The sequence below is a fragment of the Salvelinus fontinalis genome, chromosome 1 (assembly GCF_029448725.1).
Source record: "Salvelinus fontinalis isolate EN_2023a chromosome 1, ASM2944872v1, whole genome shotgun sequence".
In the NCBI taxonomy this organism is placed as follows: domain Eukaryota; kingdom Metazoa; phylum Chordata; class Actinopteri; order Salmoniformes; family Salmonidae; genus Salvelinus; species Salvelinus fontinalis.
Window position 1 is genome coordinate 47568865 of NC_074665.1, and position 16387 is coordinate 47585251.

Below are 16387 nucleotides of genomic sequence, written 5' to 3' on the forward strand. Positions count from 1 at the left end.
TTACTACACAATGACTATTTATTATTACTGCACAATGACTATTTATTATTACTACACAATGACTATTTATTATTACTACACAATGACTATTTATTATTACTGCACAATGACTATTTATTATTACTACACAATGACTATTTATTATTACTACACAATGACTATTTATTGTTACTACACAATGACTATTTATTATTACTGCACAATGACTATTTATTATTACTACACAATGACTATTTATTATTACTACACAATGACTATTTATTATTACTGCACAATGACTATTTATTATTACTACACAATGACTATTTATTATTACTACACAATGACTATTTATTATTACTACACAATGACTATTTATTATTACTGCACAATGACTATTTATTATTACTACACAATGACTATTTATTATTACTACACAATGACTATTTATTATTACTGCACAATGACTATTTATTATTACTACACAATGACTATTTATTATTACTACACAATGACTATTTATTATTACTACACAATGACTATTTATTATTACTGCGCAATCTATTTCACAACTCCCCGGCACGTGTAAATATCCTACTTTCGTCTGAGCGCCTTCTTGCATTATATTTGAGCAACATTTGACCCTATTTTTATTGATTGAGTTGTTATTGTTATTATTCTTTATACACTTACTTGCTTCCCTGTTGTTGTTGCATTGTCTAGTGGTGAACCTGCAAGTAAGCATTTCGTTGCACTGTGTACTCCATGTGTATACAGTATGACAGAAAACAAACCTGAACTTGATATGGGGACTCTGGTGGTTTGTTGTGACTGGATGTCCAGGTGTAAGGGTTTTGAAAAAAGGACTCATTCCCTTGGTGACCTGGTATGTGTGAACTGGGGATGATGAGTAAAAGGCCTCAGTCTCCTCTTTCCGTTAAGGTCATTCGTCGATTTCAATCTCTTCCTCTGTCCTCTGACTCTACACCAAGCCAGGGAGATGGATTGTGGTGGCAGATTGGATGGGGACTGATTGTAGATTGTTCCGCTCCCCTTGGAGAAAAGCCACAGAGAGGAGGATATTTCCCTTATCTTTCCGTGCCCACGAAGGACCAGAGAAGGGCTGGCAGGGAGAGGGAGGGTTTATCTCTATCCCAGGTATACCTCCATATTTTAAACAAACTTTTCCAGATTGACAGGACCATTGCAATTCTATTGGGACTTGAAAATGGACTCCCGTCAAGTAAATTACCCGTTATGACCATATCAAATAGAGTAGACAAAAGCCCATGTGAAAGATGGCTAGCCTCCAGTTATGTCACCCCATCCACCCTCCTCTTGCCCACCCCTGTCCGCCACTCATTATCAAGGCCAGGCAGTAGAGTTCCCATATGCCCTCTCATCCTGTTGCGTGTGGCTCTTGTTGTGTAATGACTGCAGATACCACTCCATCAGAAATCTATTTGACCAAGGAACAAAAGTGCACAACTTTATAGATCTGTGCTGTATAAGGTTTAAGGCTAAGGTTAGGTTTAAGATAAAGGTTGTGTTTGTTTCCTTGCAAAGATGATCCATGTGTGCTTATCCCAGTGTAACAGAACAATGTGTTGACCTTCTGACCTAAGCTCAGTTGCAGTCCTGTCATGTGCACCACTTGTGAGCAGTAAGTCCCCATTGCAGTAAACTTGTGTTGATTTTAGATTGCCAAGGTTGCTGATGACAATTTCCTGGTCATGTTTACTGTGGCTGCCTCCTCTCTCAACCTTGTTCTCTGCAGCACTGCAAACAGCACACTAATTAATCTCTGTCTCGTTAAAGGATGTCAGTTTCACTCTGCCTGAAGAACAGTGGTTACTCCTACTCCGGGTAAACCCCCACCCCTCGAGAAAACACACACCTGCCTTTTGTTAAGTGTCCTGCCCCCATACACTCTCTCTACTCTCTCTCTCATCCTCTCTCTCTCTCTCTCTCTCTCACCCCCTTTCTCTTTCTCTCCCTCCATTTCGGCTTGGTAAATAAATCTGATCAGGCATTTCCTCAGTTTATTAGCCAGGCGAGGCAGCCTTTCGAGTGGGAGAGTGCTGACTGCAGCACATCTCACTTGCAGGGCCGGGGGATTTAATACATAGCAGATGTATCTGTCTGAGGCGAGCGTGTACAAACTGAGCAACCGGAACTTCAACTAAACAATCCTCTCAGAGGATAGAAATAGCCTCTATTGAAAAGAGCTTTGAAAGGAAGAATTCTCAAGCACCTGAGTTCGGTTTAAGGCTGAGGCAACGTGGAGTGTAGTACATTTCAACTGTTTGGTATTGATTATAGACACACATCGATGATGATTACCAAGAAACATTTGTAGAAAAACAAGCTGTCCATGTATGCAGTTTAGTCTGGGTAATAGCAAACTATGTGGGATCAGATATCAGACACGGTCGTCGCATTTCCGTGAATTGAGAGCTCTGAGTTAACTGACAAAATGTTTTATATCCTTCCTTTCACAGTGAAGGATTTAAAGGAACGGAGTAGGTGAATCATGGAGTGTGTGAATCACATGAATAAATCACCACTCCTTGTCCTTGCAGCGTCCCTTTCTGATTCACTTATTGACTGGCCAATCAGAAAATGCTGCTCAATGCATGTTAATGCTCTGGGCCAATTAGTGTCAATTGGTGTCCTTAGTGCTCCATACAGTTTGGGTCATATAATAAAATAGGTTGACAAATCCCACATGTTTTGGTGAAGCTCTTATCTGTCCAAAATCACCTAAAAAGTGTAACGCTACAACAATACTTTAACCTGTTCCACCTACAACTGTTTAACCCTGCTGTGCTGTTGAAATACTCTATACGGCAGCTATCCTTTTGAAAACACTAAGCATGTTCGCTCCGAAAGCACGGAGGTGGGTGTATAGGCAGCCAGAGTAGCTTTTTTTGTTGTTGTTGAAGGATTCTTAAGTTATTGCATCATTTTCTGTTCTGTTCTGTAGCTGCCAGTTGAGCCACTGGAGTGAATCCCTTAGGCACTCAGCTCTGGTCTTGGATCAGCTTTCCCTTGGTCATGGTTAGCCATTGCTTAAGGGCATCGTCTACTCACATCCCTGCCAATCTGCTTGGTTTAGTTTGACATGCAAAACCAGAGTCAGTCGAGTTCACCCACAAAAGAGGATCATCGTCACATAGTCACTGTAAATGTGACCCTGAGTATATAGTGTAAAACTGCATTCTATGCATTACAAGATGATTCATACTGTAAACATACTGTGCGCACATATACACACACACACACACACACACACACACACACACACACACACACACACACACACACACACACACACACACACACACACACACACACACACACACACACACACACACACACACAGACCGGTGGGGTGAACTTGATGATGCTTAGAAAATCAGCACAGTAAATCCATCTGTGCATGAATTGTAAACTGCCAACAACACACAGAAATAATCTGAGACCTCACGTCTGGGCTCCCGATGAGTGAGATATCCCTAAATCTCCAACTCCCTGTGAACAGGAGAGCCCAGATGACAGGCCCTGGTTAATATTCATATCCAAAGCCCTTTAACCAGAGCTGTGCTAGCAGGAGGAGGGAGCTGTGTGAAAGACTTCTGTCCTCCCTACGGACTCCTTCGCTTCCCTTTCAGGCCGGGGGTCTTTGGGCTCCCTCCCTCCCTGCTCCCCCCACTTTACTACAGATGCGGCATCCCGTCAGCGACTAGTGTCATGTGGCCCTGGGCCACTGGCTGCTTAATAGGATGTAGCCGTAGCGATGTGGCAGTGCTAGTGCTAAAACAGTGCAGTGTTGTTATGACAGCCTGCCAACTACATTACATCTCTGTGCTGTGTTCTAAAGGAAACTCATTCATAGTATGAGTATCATGAGTTACTCTTGCATTTGTACTGTGAATTCACCTTTGCAGTTCAAATGTACATGAAAGCTTCACTTACAGTTAGTCTTAACTGGAAAATACACGCTGTATTGAAGTAATAATTGAACCATATTGAATTTATATTTTTGAGGATTCGAGGAACACATCTGAGAGTAGCCTGTGTGAAAGTTGCTCCAATTCCACTTTTTTTCCCGCGACTTTGAAGAGATCAGAGAGCACTCAGTATGTAATTGCAATTTCTTGGAACCACAAAAAAATGAGGCAATATGGATCTTTACAAGTCTTCAGCTGCTGCACTCACTTCATCAAGCGTCGAATCCTCCAGCAATCCATGTAAAATAGAACCGCGAGTGTCGGAGGGAAAGGGGGGGATAAATGACTCAGGAAACGCACTCCGATTTCCATCTGTCATCTGATGATGATCACCACTGCCACCACAGGCTGACAGGGCACTCTTTAAGGACACGCACGCACGCACACACACACACACACACACAGAATATGAATGGAATAGGCATTATAGATGAATGCCTGCACTATTTTATTTTATCAACCCTTTTTCATTTCTGCTCATTTCCATAATTAGTGAAGGCTGTCCTTGTGAACAACTGCCACTGTGATTAACTGCTTAAAATTCTGTCTTACTTCACTTTGGCGGGTACAGTAGAACAACAGTGAGGACACACTGTGACATGTTGTAGTGTGATTGCGATATCTGCATAGATTGCACAGTTTAAAAAACACATTTGCGACAAAACCCAGTTTTACTTTGTAATTCGAGACAATAATTTGAGTGAGGAGAGGTTTTTATCAACATTTTAGCTGTAAATGCTTTGACAATGTGTGCCTACACAACTAGACAGTACCTGCTACCCATATCATTACGTAGAAATATAGTGACACTGAAGAGATACTTCACATCTACATTTTTCCACTCCAGTCTCTATCTGGCCACATTAGCTTTTTGACCCCATCATGTACTTTGCCGGTGTCTGAAATGCCTTTGCTTAACCAATCAGGTTACGTTCCCAGTCTAGCAGAGGAATTGGCCCATAGCCAAGCTATGCAGATTTATAACTAGACTTTTCTTATGAATACAGGACCATATAGTCACAAAAATGTTTTTAATAAAATTGTATTTGTCACATGCGCCGAGTACAATTGGGTGTAGACTTTACCGTAAAATGATTACTTATGATCCCTTTCCCAACAATGCAAAGTAAAAGTAAGAACATTTTGCAAATAACACAAAAAAATAAAATGTAACCCAATAAAAACTAAATAACGAGGTTATATACAAGGAGTACCGGTACCGAGTCAATGTTCAGGGGTGCGAAGTAGTTGAGGTAGTTGAGGTTATATGTACATGGAGGTAGGGGTAAAAGTGACTAGGCAATCAGGATAGCTAATAAATAGAGTAGCAGCAGCATATGTGAAGAGTGTGAAAATGTGTCTGTGTGTGTGTGTGGTGTCAATATGTGTGTGTGTGTGTGTGTGTGTGTGTGTGTATGTAGTGTGTGTGTATGCGTATGTGTGTGTTGGAGTGTCATTGTAGTATGTGTGAGTGTGAGTCCAGTGAGTGTGCATAGAGCCAGTGCAAGAATGCCAGTGGGGGAAAAAAAGGGGTAGATCCTTTTTGAGGATCTCAGGGCCCATGGCAAATCTTTTCAGCCTCATGAGGGGGAAGAGGCGCTGTTGTGCCCTCTTCATTACTGTGTTGGTGTGTTTGTGCCATGATAGGTCCTTAGTGATGTGGACACCGAGGAACTTGAAACTCTCGACCGTCTCCATTACAGCCCTGTGAATGGGGGAGTGCTCAGCCCTCAGCTCCTTTGTCTTGCTGATGTTGAGGGGGAGGTTGTTGTCCTGGCACCACACTTTCAGGTCTCTGACCTCCTCCCTGTAGGCTGTCTCATCATCATCAGTGATCAGGCCCATCACAGTCGTGTCGTCAGCGCACTGAATCATGTTGCTGGAGTCGTGCGCAGCCACACAGTCGTGGGTGAACAGGGAGTACAAAAGGGGACAAAGCACGCACACCTGAGGGGCCCCAGTCAGCGTGGCGGATGTGTTGTTGCCTACCCTCACAACCTGTGGGCGGCCCGTCAGGTAGTCCAGGATCCAGTTGTAGAGGGAAGTGTTTAATCCCAGATTCCTTAGTTTAGTGATGAGATTGGAGGGCACTATTGTGTTGAACTCTGAGCTGTAGTTAATGAACAGCATTCTCATGTAGGTGTTCCTTTTGTCCAAGTGGGAAAGGGTAGTGTGGAGTGCAATAGAGATTGTATAATCTGTGAGGCGGTATGCGAATTGGAGTGGGTCCAGGGTGTCTGGGATGATGGTGTTGATGTGATCCATGACCAGCCTTTGAAAGCTTTTCATGGTGTTGGGTTCTGAGAATATGAAATATACTTATTCATGTCACTGAGGGAGAGAGGGTAATGTATAACGTTTACATTATATCAGGGATCCTATTGAAAGACTGAGTGCAGAGAAACGATCACGTGGCAGGTATTGATGGATTAGTGATGAAGGGGTGTCGAGGTCAGGTCAGGTCACGTTAAGGGAGGAAGAAAAGTGTTTGGCCCATATCACTTAGTGTTCTGCCTAGCAGTAAAATATACAATGTTTGTACAGATGTATAGGAGGAGACTCAGCCTAGGAGGAAAGGTTAAATACCAGTGCTTGTGTGAAAAGGTTTTTGTCCTGTGCAGCTGTATTGATCCTCATGGAAGAATAAACTTGGTTGAGCTTTCATAGTGTCCGCTGAGTATTTTACTCTGAGAATTAAAACCTAACAATGGCTACAGATGTGAGTGCTTCAGGTCGATAATCCTATAGACAAGTTAACTTGGTGTTCTTGGGCACAGGGACTATGGTGGTCTGCTTGTAACATGTAGTTACTACAAGTTGGGTCAGGGAGAGGTTGAAAATGTCAGTGAAGACACTTGCCAGCTGGTCAGCGCATGAGTACGAGTCCTGGTAATCCATCTGGCCCTACAGCCTTTTGAATATTAACCTGTTTAAAGCTCTTACTCACATTGGCTATGGGAAGCATGATCACACAGTCGTCCGGAACAGCTGGTGCTCTCATGCATGGTTCAGTGTTGCTTGCCTCGAAGTGAGCATAGAGGGTATTTAGCTCGTCTGGTAGGCTTGCGTCACTGGACAGCTCGCAGCTGGGTTTCCCTTTTGTAGTCCGTAATTGTTTGTAAGCCCTGCCACATCCGATGAGTGTCAGAGCCGGTGTTGTAGGATTCGATCTTGGTCCTATATTGACACTTTGCCTGGTTGATGGTTCATTAGAGGGCGTAGCAGGATTTCTTATAAGCGTCTGGATTAGTGTCCCGCTCCTTGAAAGTGACAGCTCTAGCTTTTAGCTCAGTGCGGATGTTGCCTGTAATCCATGACTTCTGGTTGGGATATGTATGTATGGTCACTGTAGGGAAGACATCGTCAATGCACTTATTAATGAAGATGATGACTGATGTGTTAAACTCCTCCATGCCATCAGATGAATCCTAGATCATATTCCAGTCTGTGCTAGCGAAACAGTTGTGTAGCTAAGTATGTGCTTCATCTGACCTCTTCCGTTTTGATACTGGTACTTCCTGTTTGAGTTTTTGGTTGTAAGCAGGAATCAGGAGGATAGAGTTATGGTCAGATTTGCCAAATGGAGGGTGAGGGAGAGCTTTGTATGCATCTCTGTGTGTGGAGTAAAGGAGATCTAGTGTTTTTTTCACCTCTAGTTGCACAGGCGACATCCTGGTAGAAATGAGGGAACACAGATTTCAGTTTTCCTGCATTAAAATCACCGGCCACTAGGAGCGTCGCCTCTGGTGAGCATTTTCTTGTTTGCTTATGGCACATACAGCTCGTTGAGTGCGGTCTTAGTGCCAGCATCGGTTTGTGGTAATAAATAGACAGCTCTTGGTAAATTGTATGGTCTACAACTTATCATGAGGTATTCTTACTCAGGTAATCAGAACCTTGAGACTTCCTTAATATTAGATTTTGCGCACCAGCTGTTGTTAACAAAGAGATGCACACCCCCTCCCCTGAGCGTACACAAAGCTGCTGTTCTGTTCTGCCGATGTATAGAAAACCCATCTAGATTTATATTTTCCATGTCCTTGTTCAGCCACGACTCAGAGAAACATAGGATATTACAGTTCTTCAGATCGCGTTGATAGGATAGACTCGAACGGAGCTCGTCCAGTTTATTTTCCAGTGATTGCACGTTCGCCAATAGAACAAAGAGTAGACGCAGCTTATCCACTCTCCGACACAGTCTCGTCAGATGTCCCGCATGCTGGCCTCTATAGCACCCCCTCCTCTTTCTCTGAGTGTCGATGATTTGGATCTGGTCTGGGATAATGGTCTTTTGCCTCCGACTCATTGAAGTAGAAGTCCTCATCCAAATCGAGTTAGTGACAGCTGTTCTGATGTCCAGAAGCCCTTTTCGGTCATAGGAAATGATGGCGGAAACATTATGTACAATAAAAGGAAAAATTAGCACTAAATAATACACAAATAGCAATTGGTCGAGTGCCCGTAAAATGTCCGCTTTTCCTTCCAGCGCCATTATCATTATGTTTTATGGAATTGATTAAATCATCCAACTGACTGGTTTGTGTAGCGTGTACGGTGCCTTCAGAAAGTATTCATACCCCTTGACTTATTCCGCATTTTGTTGTGTTACAGCCAGAATTCAAAATGGATTAAATATTGTTAAAAAACAAAAAAAAATTGTGCAAATTTATTGAAAATGAAATACAGAAATATCTAATTTACATAAATATTCACACCCCTGAGTCAATAAATGTTACAATTACTTTTGACAGCAATTACAGCTATGAGTCTTTCTGGGTAAGTTTATAAGAGTTTTACACACCTGGATTGTACAATATCTATCTGCACATTAATCTTTTAAAAATTCTTCAAGCTCTTTCAAGTTGGTTGATCCTTGCTAGACAGCAATTTTCAAGTCTTGCCAAAGATTATCAAGCCGATTTAAGTCAAAACTGTAACTAGGCCACTAAGGAACATTCAATTTAGTCTTGGTAAGCAACTTCAGTGTACAATGCCTTCAGACAGTATTCAGACCCCTTGACTTTTTCCACATTTTGTTAGGTTACAGCCATATTCTACAATTCTTTTTTATGTCCTCATCAATCTACACACAATACCCCATAGCGACAAAGCAAAAACAGTTTTAAAAATCTTTTGCCAATTTATTTAAAAAAAAACGGAAATATCACAATTATTCAGAGCGTAGCTGCACAGCTATTTTCAGGTCTCTCCAGAGATGTTCGATCGGGCTCTGGCTGGGCCACTCAAGGACATTCAGAGACTTGTCCCGAAGCCACTCCTGCGTTGTCTTGGCTGTGTGCTTAGGGTCGTTATCCTGTAGGAAGATGAACCTTCGCCCCAGTCTGAAGTCCTGAGCACTTTGGAGCAGGTTTTCATGAAGGATCTCTCTGTACTTTGTTCCATTCATTTTTGCTTCGATCCTGACTAGTCTCCCAGTCCCTGCCGCTAAAAAACATCCCGACAGCATGATGCTGCCACCACCATGCTTCACCGTAGGGATGGTGCCAGGTTTCCTCCAGACTTGGCATTCAGGCCAAATAGTTCAATCTTGGTTTCATCAGACCAGAGAGTCCTTTAGGTGCCTTTTGGAAAACTCCAAGCGGGCTGTCGTGCCTTTTACTGAGGAGTGGCTTCCGTCTGGCCACTGTACCATAAAGGCCTAATTGGTGGAGTGTTGCAGAAATGGTTGTCCTTCTGGAAGGTGCTCCCATCTTCACAGAGGAACTCTGAAGCTCTGTCAGTGTGACCATCGGGTTCTTGGTCACCTCCCTGACCAAGGTCCTTCTCCTCTGATTGCTCAGTTTGGCCGGGAGGCCAGCTCTAGGAAGAGTCTTGGTGGTTCCAAACTTCTTCTATTTAAGAATGATGGAGTCCACTGTGTTTTGGGGGACCTTCAATGATGCATAAATGTTTTGGTACCCTTCCCCAGATCTGTGCCTCAACACAATCCTGTCTCGGGGCTCTATGGACAATTCCTTCGACCTCATGGCTTGGTTTTTACTCTGACATGCACTGTCAACTGTGGGACCTTATATAGACAGGTGTGTGCCTTTCCAAATCATGTACAATCAATTGAATGTACCACAGGTGAACGCCAATCAAGTTGTAGAAACATCTCAAGGATGGAATGGAGACAGGATGCACCTGAGCTCAATTTCGAGTCTCATAGCAAAGGGTCTAAATACTTATGTAAATAAGGTATTTCTGTTTTTCAGTTTTAATACATTTGCTAAAATGTCTCAAAACCTGTTTTCGCTTTACCATTATGGGGTATTGTGTGTAAACTGAGGAAATTGTTTTATTTAATACATTTTAGAATAAGGCTATAACGTAACAAAATGTGGAAAAAGTCAAGGGGTCTGAATACTTTCCGAAGGCATTGTATCTTTGTCCTTGGGTTTTAGGTTATTGTCCTGCTGAAAGGTGACTTTGTCTCCCATTGTCTGTTGGAAAGCAGACGGAACCAGGTTTTTCTCTAGGATTTTGCCTGTGCTTAGATCTATTCCGTTTGTTTTGTATCCTAAAAAACTCCCTAGTCCTTGCCGATGACAAAAATACCCATAACCCATAACACAATTCAGCCACCACCATGCTTGAAAATAACATATATGGCATTCAGTTATCTATTGTGTTGGGTTTGACCCAAACATAACGCTTTATATTCAAGACATAAACTTAATTTCTCTGCCACATTTTTTGCAGTTTTACTTTTGTTCCTTATTGCAAACAGTATGCATGTTTTGGAATATTTTTATTCTGTACAGACTTACTGCTTTTCACTCTGTGATTTAAGTTAGTATTGTGGAGTAACTACAATGTTGTTGATCCATCCTCAGTTCTCCTATAACAGCCATTCAACTTTGTAACTGTTCTAAAGTCACCATTTGCCTCATGGTGAAATCCCTGAGCGGTTTCCTTCCTCTCCGGCCACTGAGTTAGGAAGAATGCCTGTTTCTTTGTAGTGACTGCGTGTATTGATACACCATCTAAAGTGTAATTAATAACTTCACCATGCTCAACTGGATATTCAATGTCTGCTTTTATTTATTTTACCCATCTACCAATAGGTGCCCTTCTTTCGAGGCATTGGAAAACCTCCCTCGTCTTTGTGGTTTAATCTGTGTTTAAAATTCATTGCTCGACTGAGGGACCTTACAGATAATTGTACGTGTGGGGTACAAAGATGAGGTAGTCATTCAAAAATCATGTTAAACACTATTTTTTCTCATAGAGTCCATGCAATATACGTGACTTGTTAAGCAAATGTTTACTCCTGAACTTATTTAGGCTTGACATAACTAAGGGGTTGAATAATTATTGACTCGAGGCATTTCAGCTTTTCATTTTTAATACATTTTTAAACATTTCTACAAACATCATTTCACTTTGACCTCAGTGTGTAGGCCAGTGACACAAAATCTACATTTAATCCATTTAAAATTCCGGGTGTAACACAACAAAATGAGGAAAAAGTCAAGGTGAGTGAATACTTTCTGAAGGCACTGATTAAATTATGCAAGTAATTTTGGGAAGCCAATTACATGTATCTTCCAGAGTAATGCCAGGCTTTTGTTATAAAGGGTCAATGGCATTCATTGACAGTTTTCTTGAGCACCCTAAACAAATTACAAATGTAATTCAAAGCTGCTCCACTTGATCTTATTTCTATAACACTTTCAGTCATTTGTGACAGAGAACGTACACTACACTACGTACACTACACGTACACTACACTACAGAAGTATGTGGACACCCGTTCAAATCAGTGGATTTCAGTCACACCCGTTGTTGACAGGTGCATAAAATCGAGCGCACAGCCATGCAATCTCCATAAACAGACATTGGCAGTAGAATGACCCGTACTGAAGAGCTCAGTGACTTTCAACGTGGCACCGTCATAGGATGCCACCTCAACAACAAGTCAGTTCTTCAAATTTCTGCCCTGCTAGAGCTGCCCCTGTCAACTGTAAGTGCTGCTATTGTGAAGTGGAAACTTCTAGAAGCCACAACAGCTCCGCAGCGAAGTGGTAGGCCACACAATCCTACAGAAAGGGAATGCCGAGTGCTGAAGCTTGATAGCCTGTAAAAATCATCTGTCCTCGGTTACAATACTCACTACCGAGTTCCAAACGGCTTCTGGAAGCAACATCAAGCACACAAACTGTTCGTCGGGATCCTCATGAAATGGGTTCCATGGTCGAGCAGCAGCACACAATCATAAAATCACTGTGCTCAATGCTAAGCTTCAGCTGGAGTGGTGTAAAGCTCACCGCTATTGGACACTGGAGCAGTGGAAACATGTTCTCTGGAGTGATGAATCATGCTTCACCATCTGGCAGTCTGACAGACAAATCTGGGTTTGGTGGATGAAAAAAAAGCACCTTTATTTAACTTGTTTATTTACCCAGTTATTTATTTAACTGGGCAAGTCAGTTAAGAACACATTCTTATTTACAATGACGGCCTACCTTGGAACAGTGGGTTAACTGCCTTATTCAGGAGCAGAACGATATATTTCTACCTTGTCAGCTCAGGGATTTGATCCAGCAACCTTTCTGTTACTGACCCAACACTCTAACCACTAGGCTACCTGCCACCCCCTGGATGCCAGGAGAACGCTACCTGCCCCAGTGCATAGTGCCAACTGTAAAGTTTGGTGGAGGAGGAATAACGTTAGTTCCAGTGAAGGGAAATCTTAACGCTAAACTTTGTGGCAACAGTTAGTGTAATCTTTCCTGCTTCAGCATGACAATGCCCCCGTGCACAAAGCGAGGTCCATACGTAAATGATTTGTCTGCACAGAGCCCTGACCTAATCGAACACCTTTGGGATGAATTGTAAGACCGACTGCGAGCCAGGCCTAATCACTGCCGACCTCACTAATGCTCTTGTGGCTGAATGGAAGCAAGTCCCCGCAGCACTGTTCCAACATCTAGTGGAAAGCCTTCCCAGAAGAGTGGAGGCTGTTATGGCAGCAAAGGGGGGGACCATATCCATATTAATGCCCATGATTTTCTAAAGAGATGTTCGACGAGCAGGCGTCCATATACTTTTGACCATGTAGCGTATCAGAAGCCAATGCTTCAGTATAATCTACATGGGATCAAGAGGACATTATAGTATCGTAGCAAGAATACATCATAGATAAACCCTCCTATTATGGTCTCCATGTGGTATGTGTAGATTATGGTCTTTGTAGCTGCCCAATTTAATGTGTCTAAGTACAGTATATAAGATAACATTTGTGACTATGCTATTTTTTGTTTAACGTGACTGTTCTGTTTTATGAGCCCGGTGCTGGTGCTGGCAGCTATAGTGTAAGCATGTGCACAGCAGCGAAAAGCAGTATGCGGGTGTATAGATATAAAGAGGGCAAGTCAAGGTCAACTGACGACAGACAGACAGGATGTGTTCTTTTGGGTTCAGGGGGATGCTGGGAGGAAGGTGACTGAAATTGCTATGGTGATGATGAGTAACCTAACCTTCTCTCTCTTTTTCCTCCCTCTCCCAACATTTTCCTCTATCTTTTTCACTCATGCGCTCTCTTTCTGAACATTTCTCTCCTTCCGTCTCTATTTCTCTCTCTCTCTCCTCTCCCCCTCTTGCTCTCTCTCCATTTCTCTCTCTCCAGGTTCCCTGACGGTGTCCATCACAGACATGCGTGCTCCAGTGGTGGGGGGCTCCGGGGGTGTCTACGCTCTGTGCTCGGCGCATCTGGCCAACGTCGTCATGGTAACTGCCGTCATCGTCGCCTTCATTGTCACACTTGATAACGGTATCAATGGAGACCAAAATGGCAGAGAAAACCCGTTAAGAGAGTTGCTCCTCCACACGACATCCTTCTGTTTTGTGTTTAGAGAGACTCTTGTGCTTGCCGTCATCAAGCTCTGCAGGTGTGAGTGGGATGTACAATGGGAGCGATGAGCTTTAGTAAGGATTCCATGCCAGAGAGCGCACACAGAGAGTGGGTCCCTATCAATATGATGAGATAAGGACTTTTTATAACCGGCTAACAAGCACATTTTTTGGATAAGAGCATCGAATATTCCAGAACCCCCATGATCAGAGCTTGTCAGAAAGGAACTCTGCATTGGGCTATTGACTTGACTTGAAAAGCTGTTTTGATTCCACCCTTGATCTGTTATTCATTGTTTTCCTTTGTAATTTATTCTTAACACCTCTCTATTTAGAAGTGCCAAACTCTATGCACATGGGAATATTAAAGGCTATGTCAATCTGTTCCTCAGTACTCCCTAGGTGCCTGGTCTGCCAAATGTCTCCGCAACAGAAAACATAAAATGTGCGATCACACTTTGTGTGTGTGTGTGTGTGTGTCTGTGTGTCTGTCTGTGTGTGTGCGTGCATGTGCGTGCGTGTGTGCGTCAGCATCAGTGTGCCTGGATGTGCGATGTCTCAGCACATTCTGTCAGAGAACTCAGGGCTGTGTAAGATCTGATGAATCACTCTTAGTAGAGAAGGCCTTCACTACAGGCAAAAGCGCTGCCAGCAAAAGTCGAACTCAAAATGCATCAGCAGCCCCAGAGTAAAGAGTTTAACCTTTGACCTCTACTCCCAGCAAACTTAGCGTCTGTTGTTTATTATGCCTGGCCCTCGGGTTTGTTTTTTCTTCTTTGCGTCTCAGGGGGCGGAAGGGTTTTTACTCCAGTAGACCTCATCTATCTGTCCAAAAGCTTTTATCGTCAGTTATTTGGATGAGATGGTTGAACAGAGGTTTTGTCTCACTGCTGTCAAGGCCATCAAAATGATTTATGTTAAATCAGCCGAATGCCTCTTCATCTCTACATTAAAGTTCAGACTGAACAAGAAATCTGCACCTCTCCTGGTTGAATTAACACTTTAATTAGTCCTCCCGCGGGTAACTAGAATCCCCATTAACCTTTTATGTACTGTATGTTGATCTTATAATTTATTGAAAACTTAAGTGTCATATACTCATCCAAGGTTAGTGAGGAAAATGTTCAATTATATTCACCTCAGTGTGTGTGTGTGTAAATGGATCGTTCCACCAATTAGGTAGCCTTTTTAACTTCTTAATGTAATGTAAGCTGGTGGGGATTTTTTTATATATTTCACCTCAGTTTAACATTCTGTCATGAAGAGCACTTGTTCAACTTAATAATGTTTATAATTATATTTATTTAAAATAAAAAAACATGTTTTCCCATCTCGAGAGGTTAAATAAAGAAATGACTATAGTAAGTGCCTATTAAGTGCCAAATAAAGTAACAGGGTTTAAAACGTCATCTTAAATCATCCATTACTCCCCTTGTGACAGGGGGAATGGAAGCCTGTTGTGTTCAACGGGGAGGGGCAATTGAATGCAAACATCACACATTTTTATTTTATTGTTAAAACATTTCCAGCCTGTCTATCTATGGGTAGCAGGGTTGATGTTTTATGCTCGACCCGCTCAGTTTTCCACCACAAAACACCAGAAAATGGACAAAAAGTGTAGAACCAGCTCACCTGCTTTTACGCTATGATTTCACTAGTGTGGATGTTTTCTTTTTTATTGAGCAACAAGCTAAAAAAAATAAATAGGATGAAATGAGATTAGCATCGCTCATAAGAATGAAGACCTTTTGAAAACAGACATTTCTTTTCGGAGCTAATGTAAAGGATGTACCACTTCCTCTCGATTCGGCCCATACCTGGCACGAACACGTGACCTCTGCCTTAAACACGTGTGACTGCCCTCCTCAAGCGTCTTAGCCGAACGCGCCACCTCAAAAGCTAGCTAATGAGGCAATGCAAGCGGGACACTTAATGCCGAGGAGTAGGTTTCACACATCCCCATGTGCCTACACTAACATCGTCTTGATGTAGAAATTCCAAAGAAAAGCATTCCGTTTTTAGAATACTGTACAAAAGCACCCCATTACCCCCTTGTCTTTATGGAGGTACAGCTTCACTTCAATCCCTAAGCTTGGTATTGATAGGCAAAATGGAGGACACACTTCTCTCCATTGAGAGCACCGGCATGTAAAACAAACTTCAGCAAGGAAAAATAAGGGAAAGTGAGCGTCTCTATCACGTGAGCGCCCCCTTCTCCCTTCCTTATTTATGCTGCTTGGTTGACCTCCCCCTACTCTGACACTTGTCATTTATTTGTGGTATTATTGCACTTTTATGAGGCCATGCCGTCCCATAGACGAATAGGCCGAGTTGTGTGTATAGGCCTGCACTTTATTGACTTTCTTTAGGATCTTTAATCTTGCGTGGCACTCGGCTTTGCCTGCCTGGCTTCCTCTGCAGAGAGCAAAACACTACTGCTTCCTCCCGGTCTCCCAGGACCTAGAGGATATGAAGAGGGACGAGATTGGTGCAATCCTTCATCCTGGGTAATAAATATGTTATTCTGAGGCAGAAACCTT

The 16387-nt window shown here is 42.6% G+C and overlaps 1 protein-coding gene across 1 annotated transcript in view; it reads left to right on the forward strand.

Moving 5' to 3' along the window:
- Window positions 1-16387, forward strand: part of rhbdl1 (rhomboid, veinlet-like 1 (Drosophila)) — a 58195-nt gene that overhangs the window by 37126 nt on the left and 4682 nt on the right. The window contains exon 6 of the mRNA XM_055924181.1: window positions 13624-13724. Coding sequence (XP_055780156.1) covers window positions 13624-13724 — 101 coding nt within the window. The remainder of the gene's footprint in view (window positions 1-13623; window positions 13725-16387) is intronic.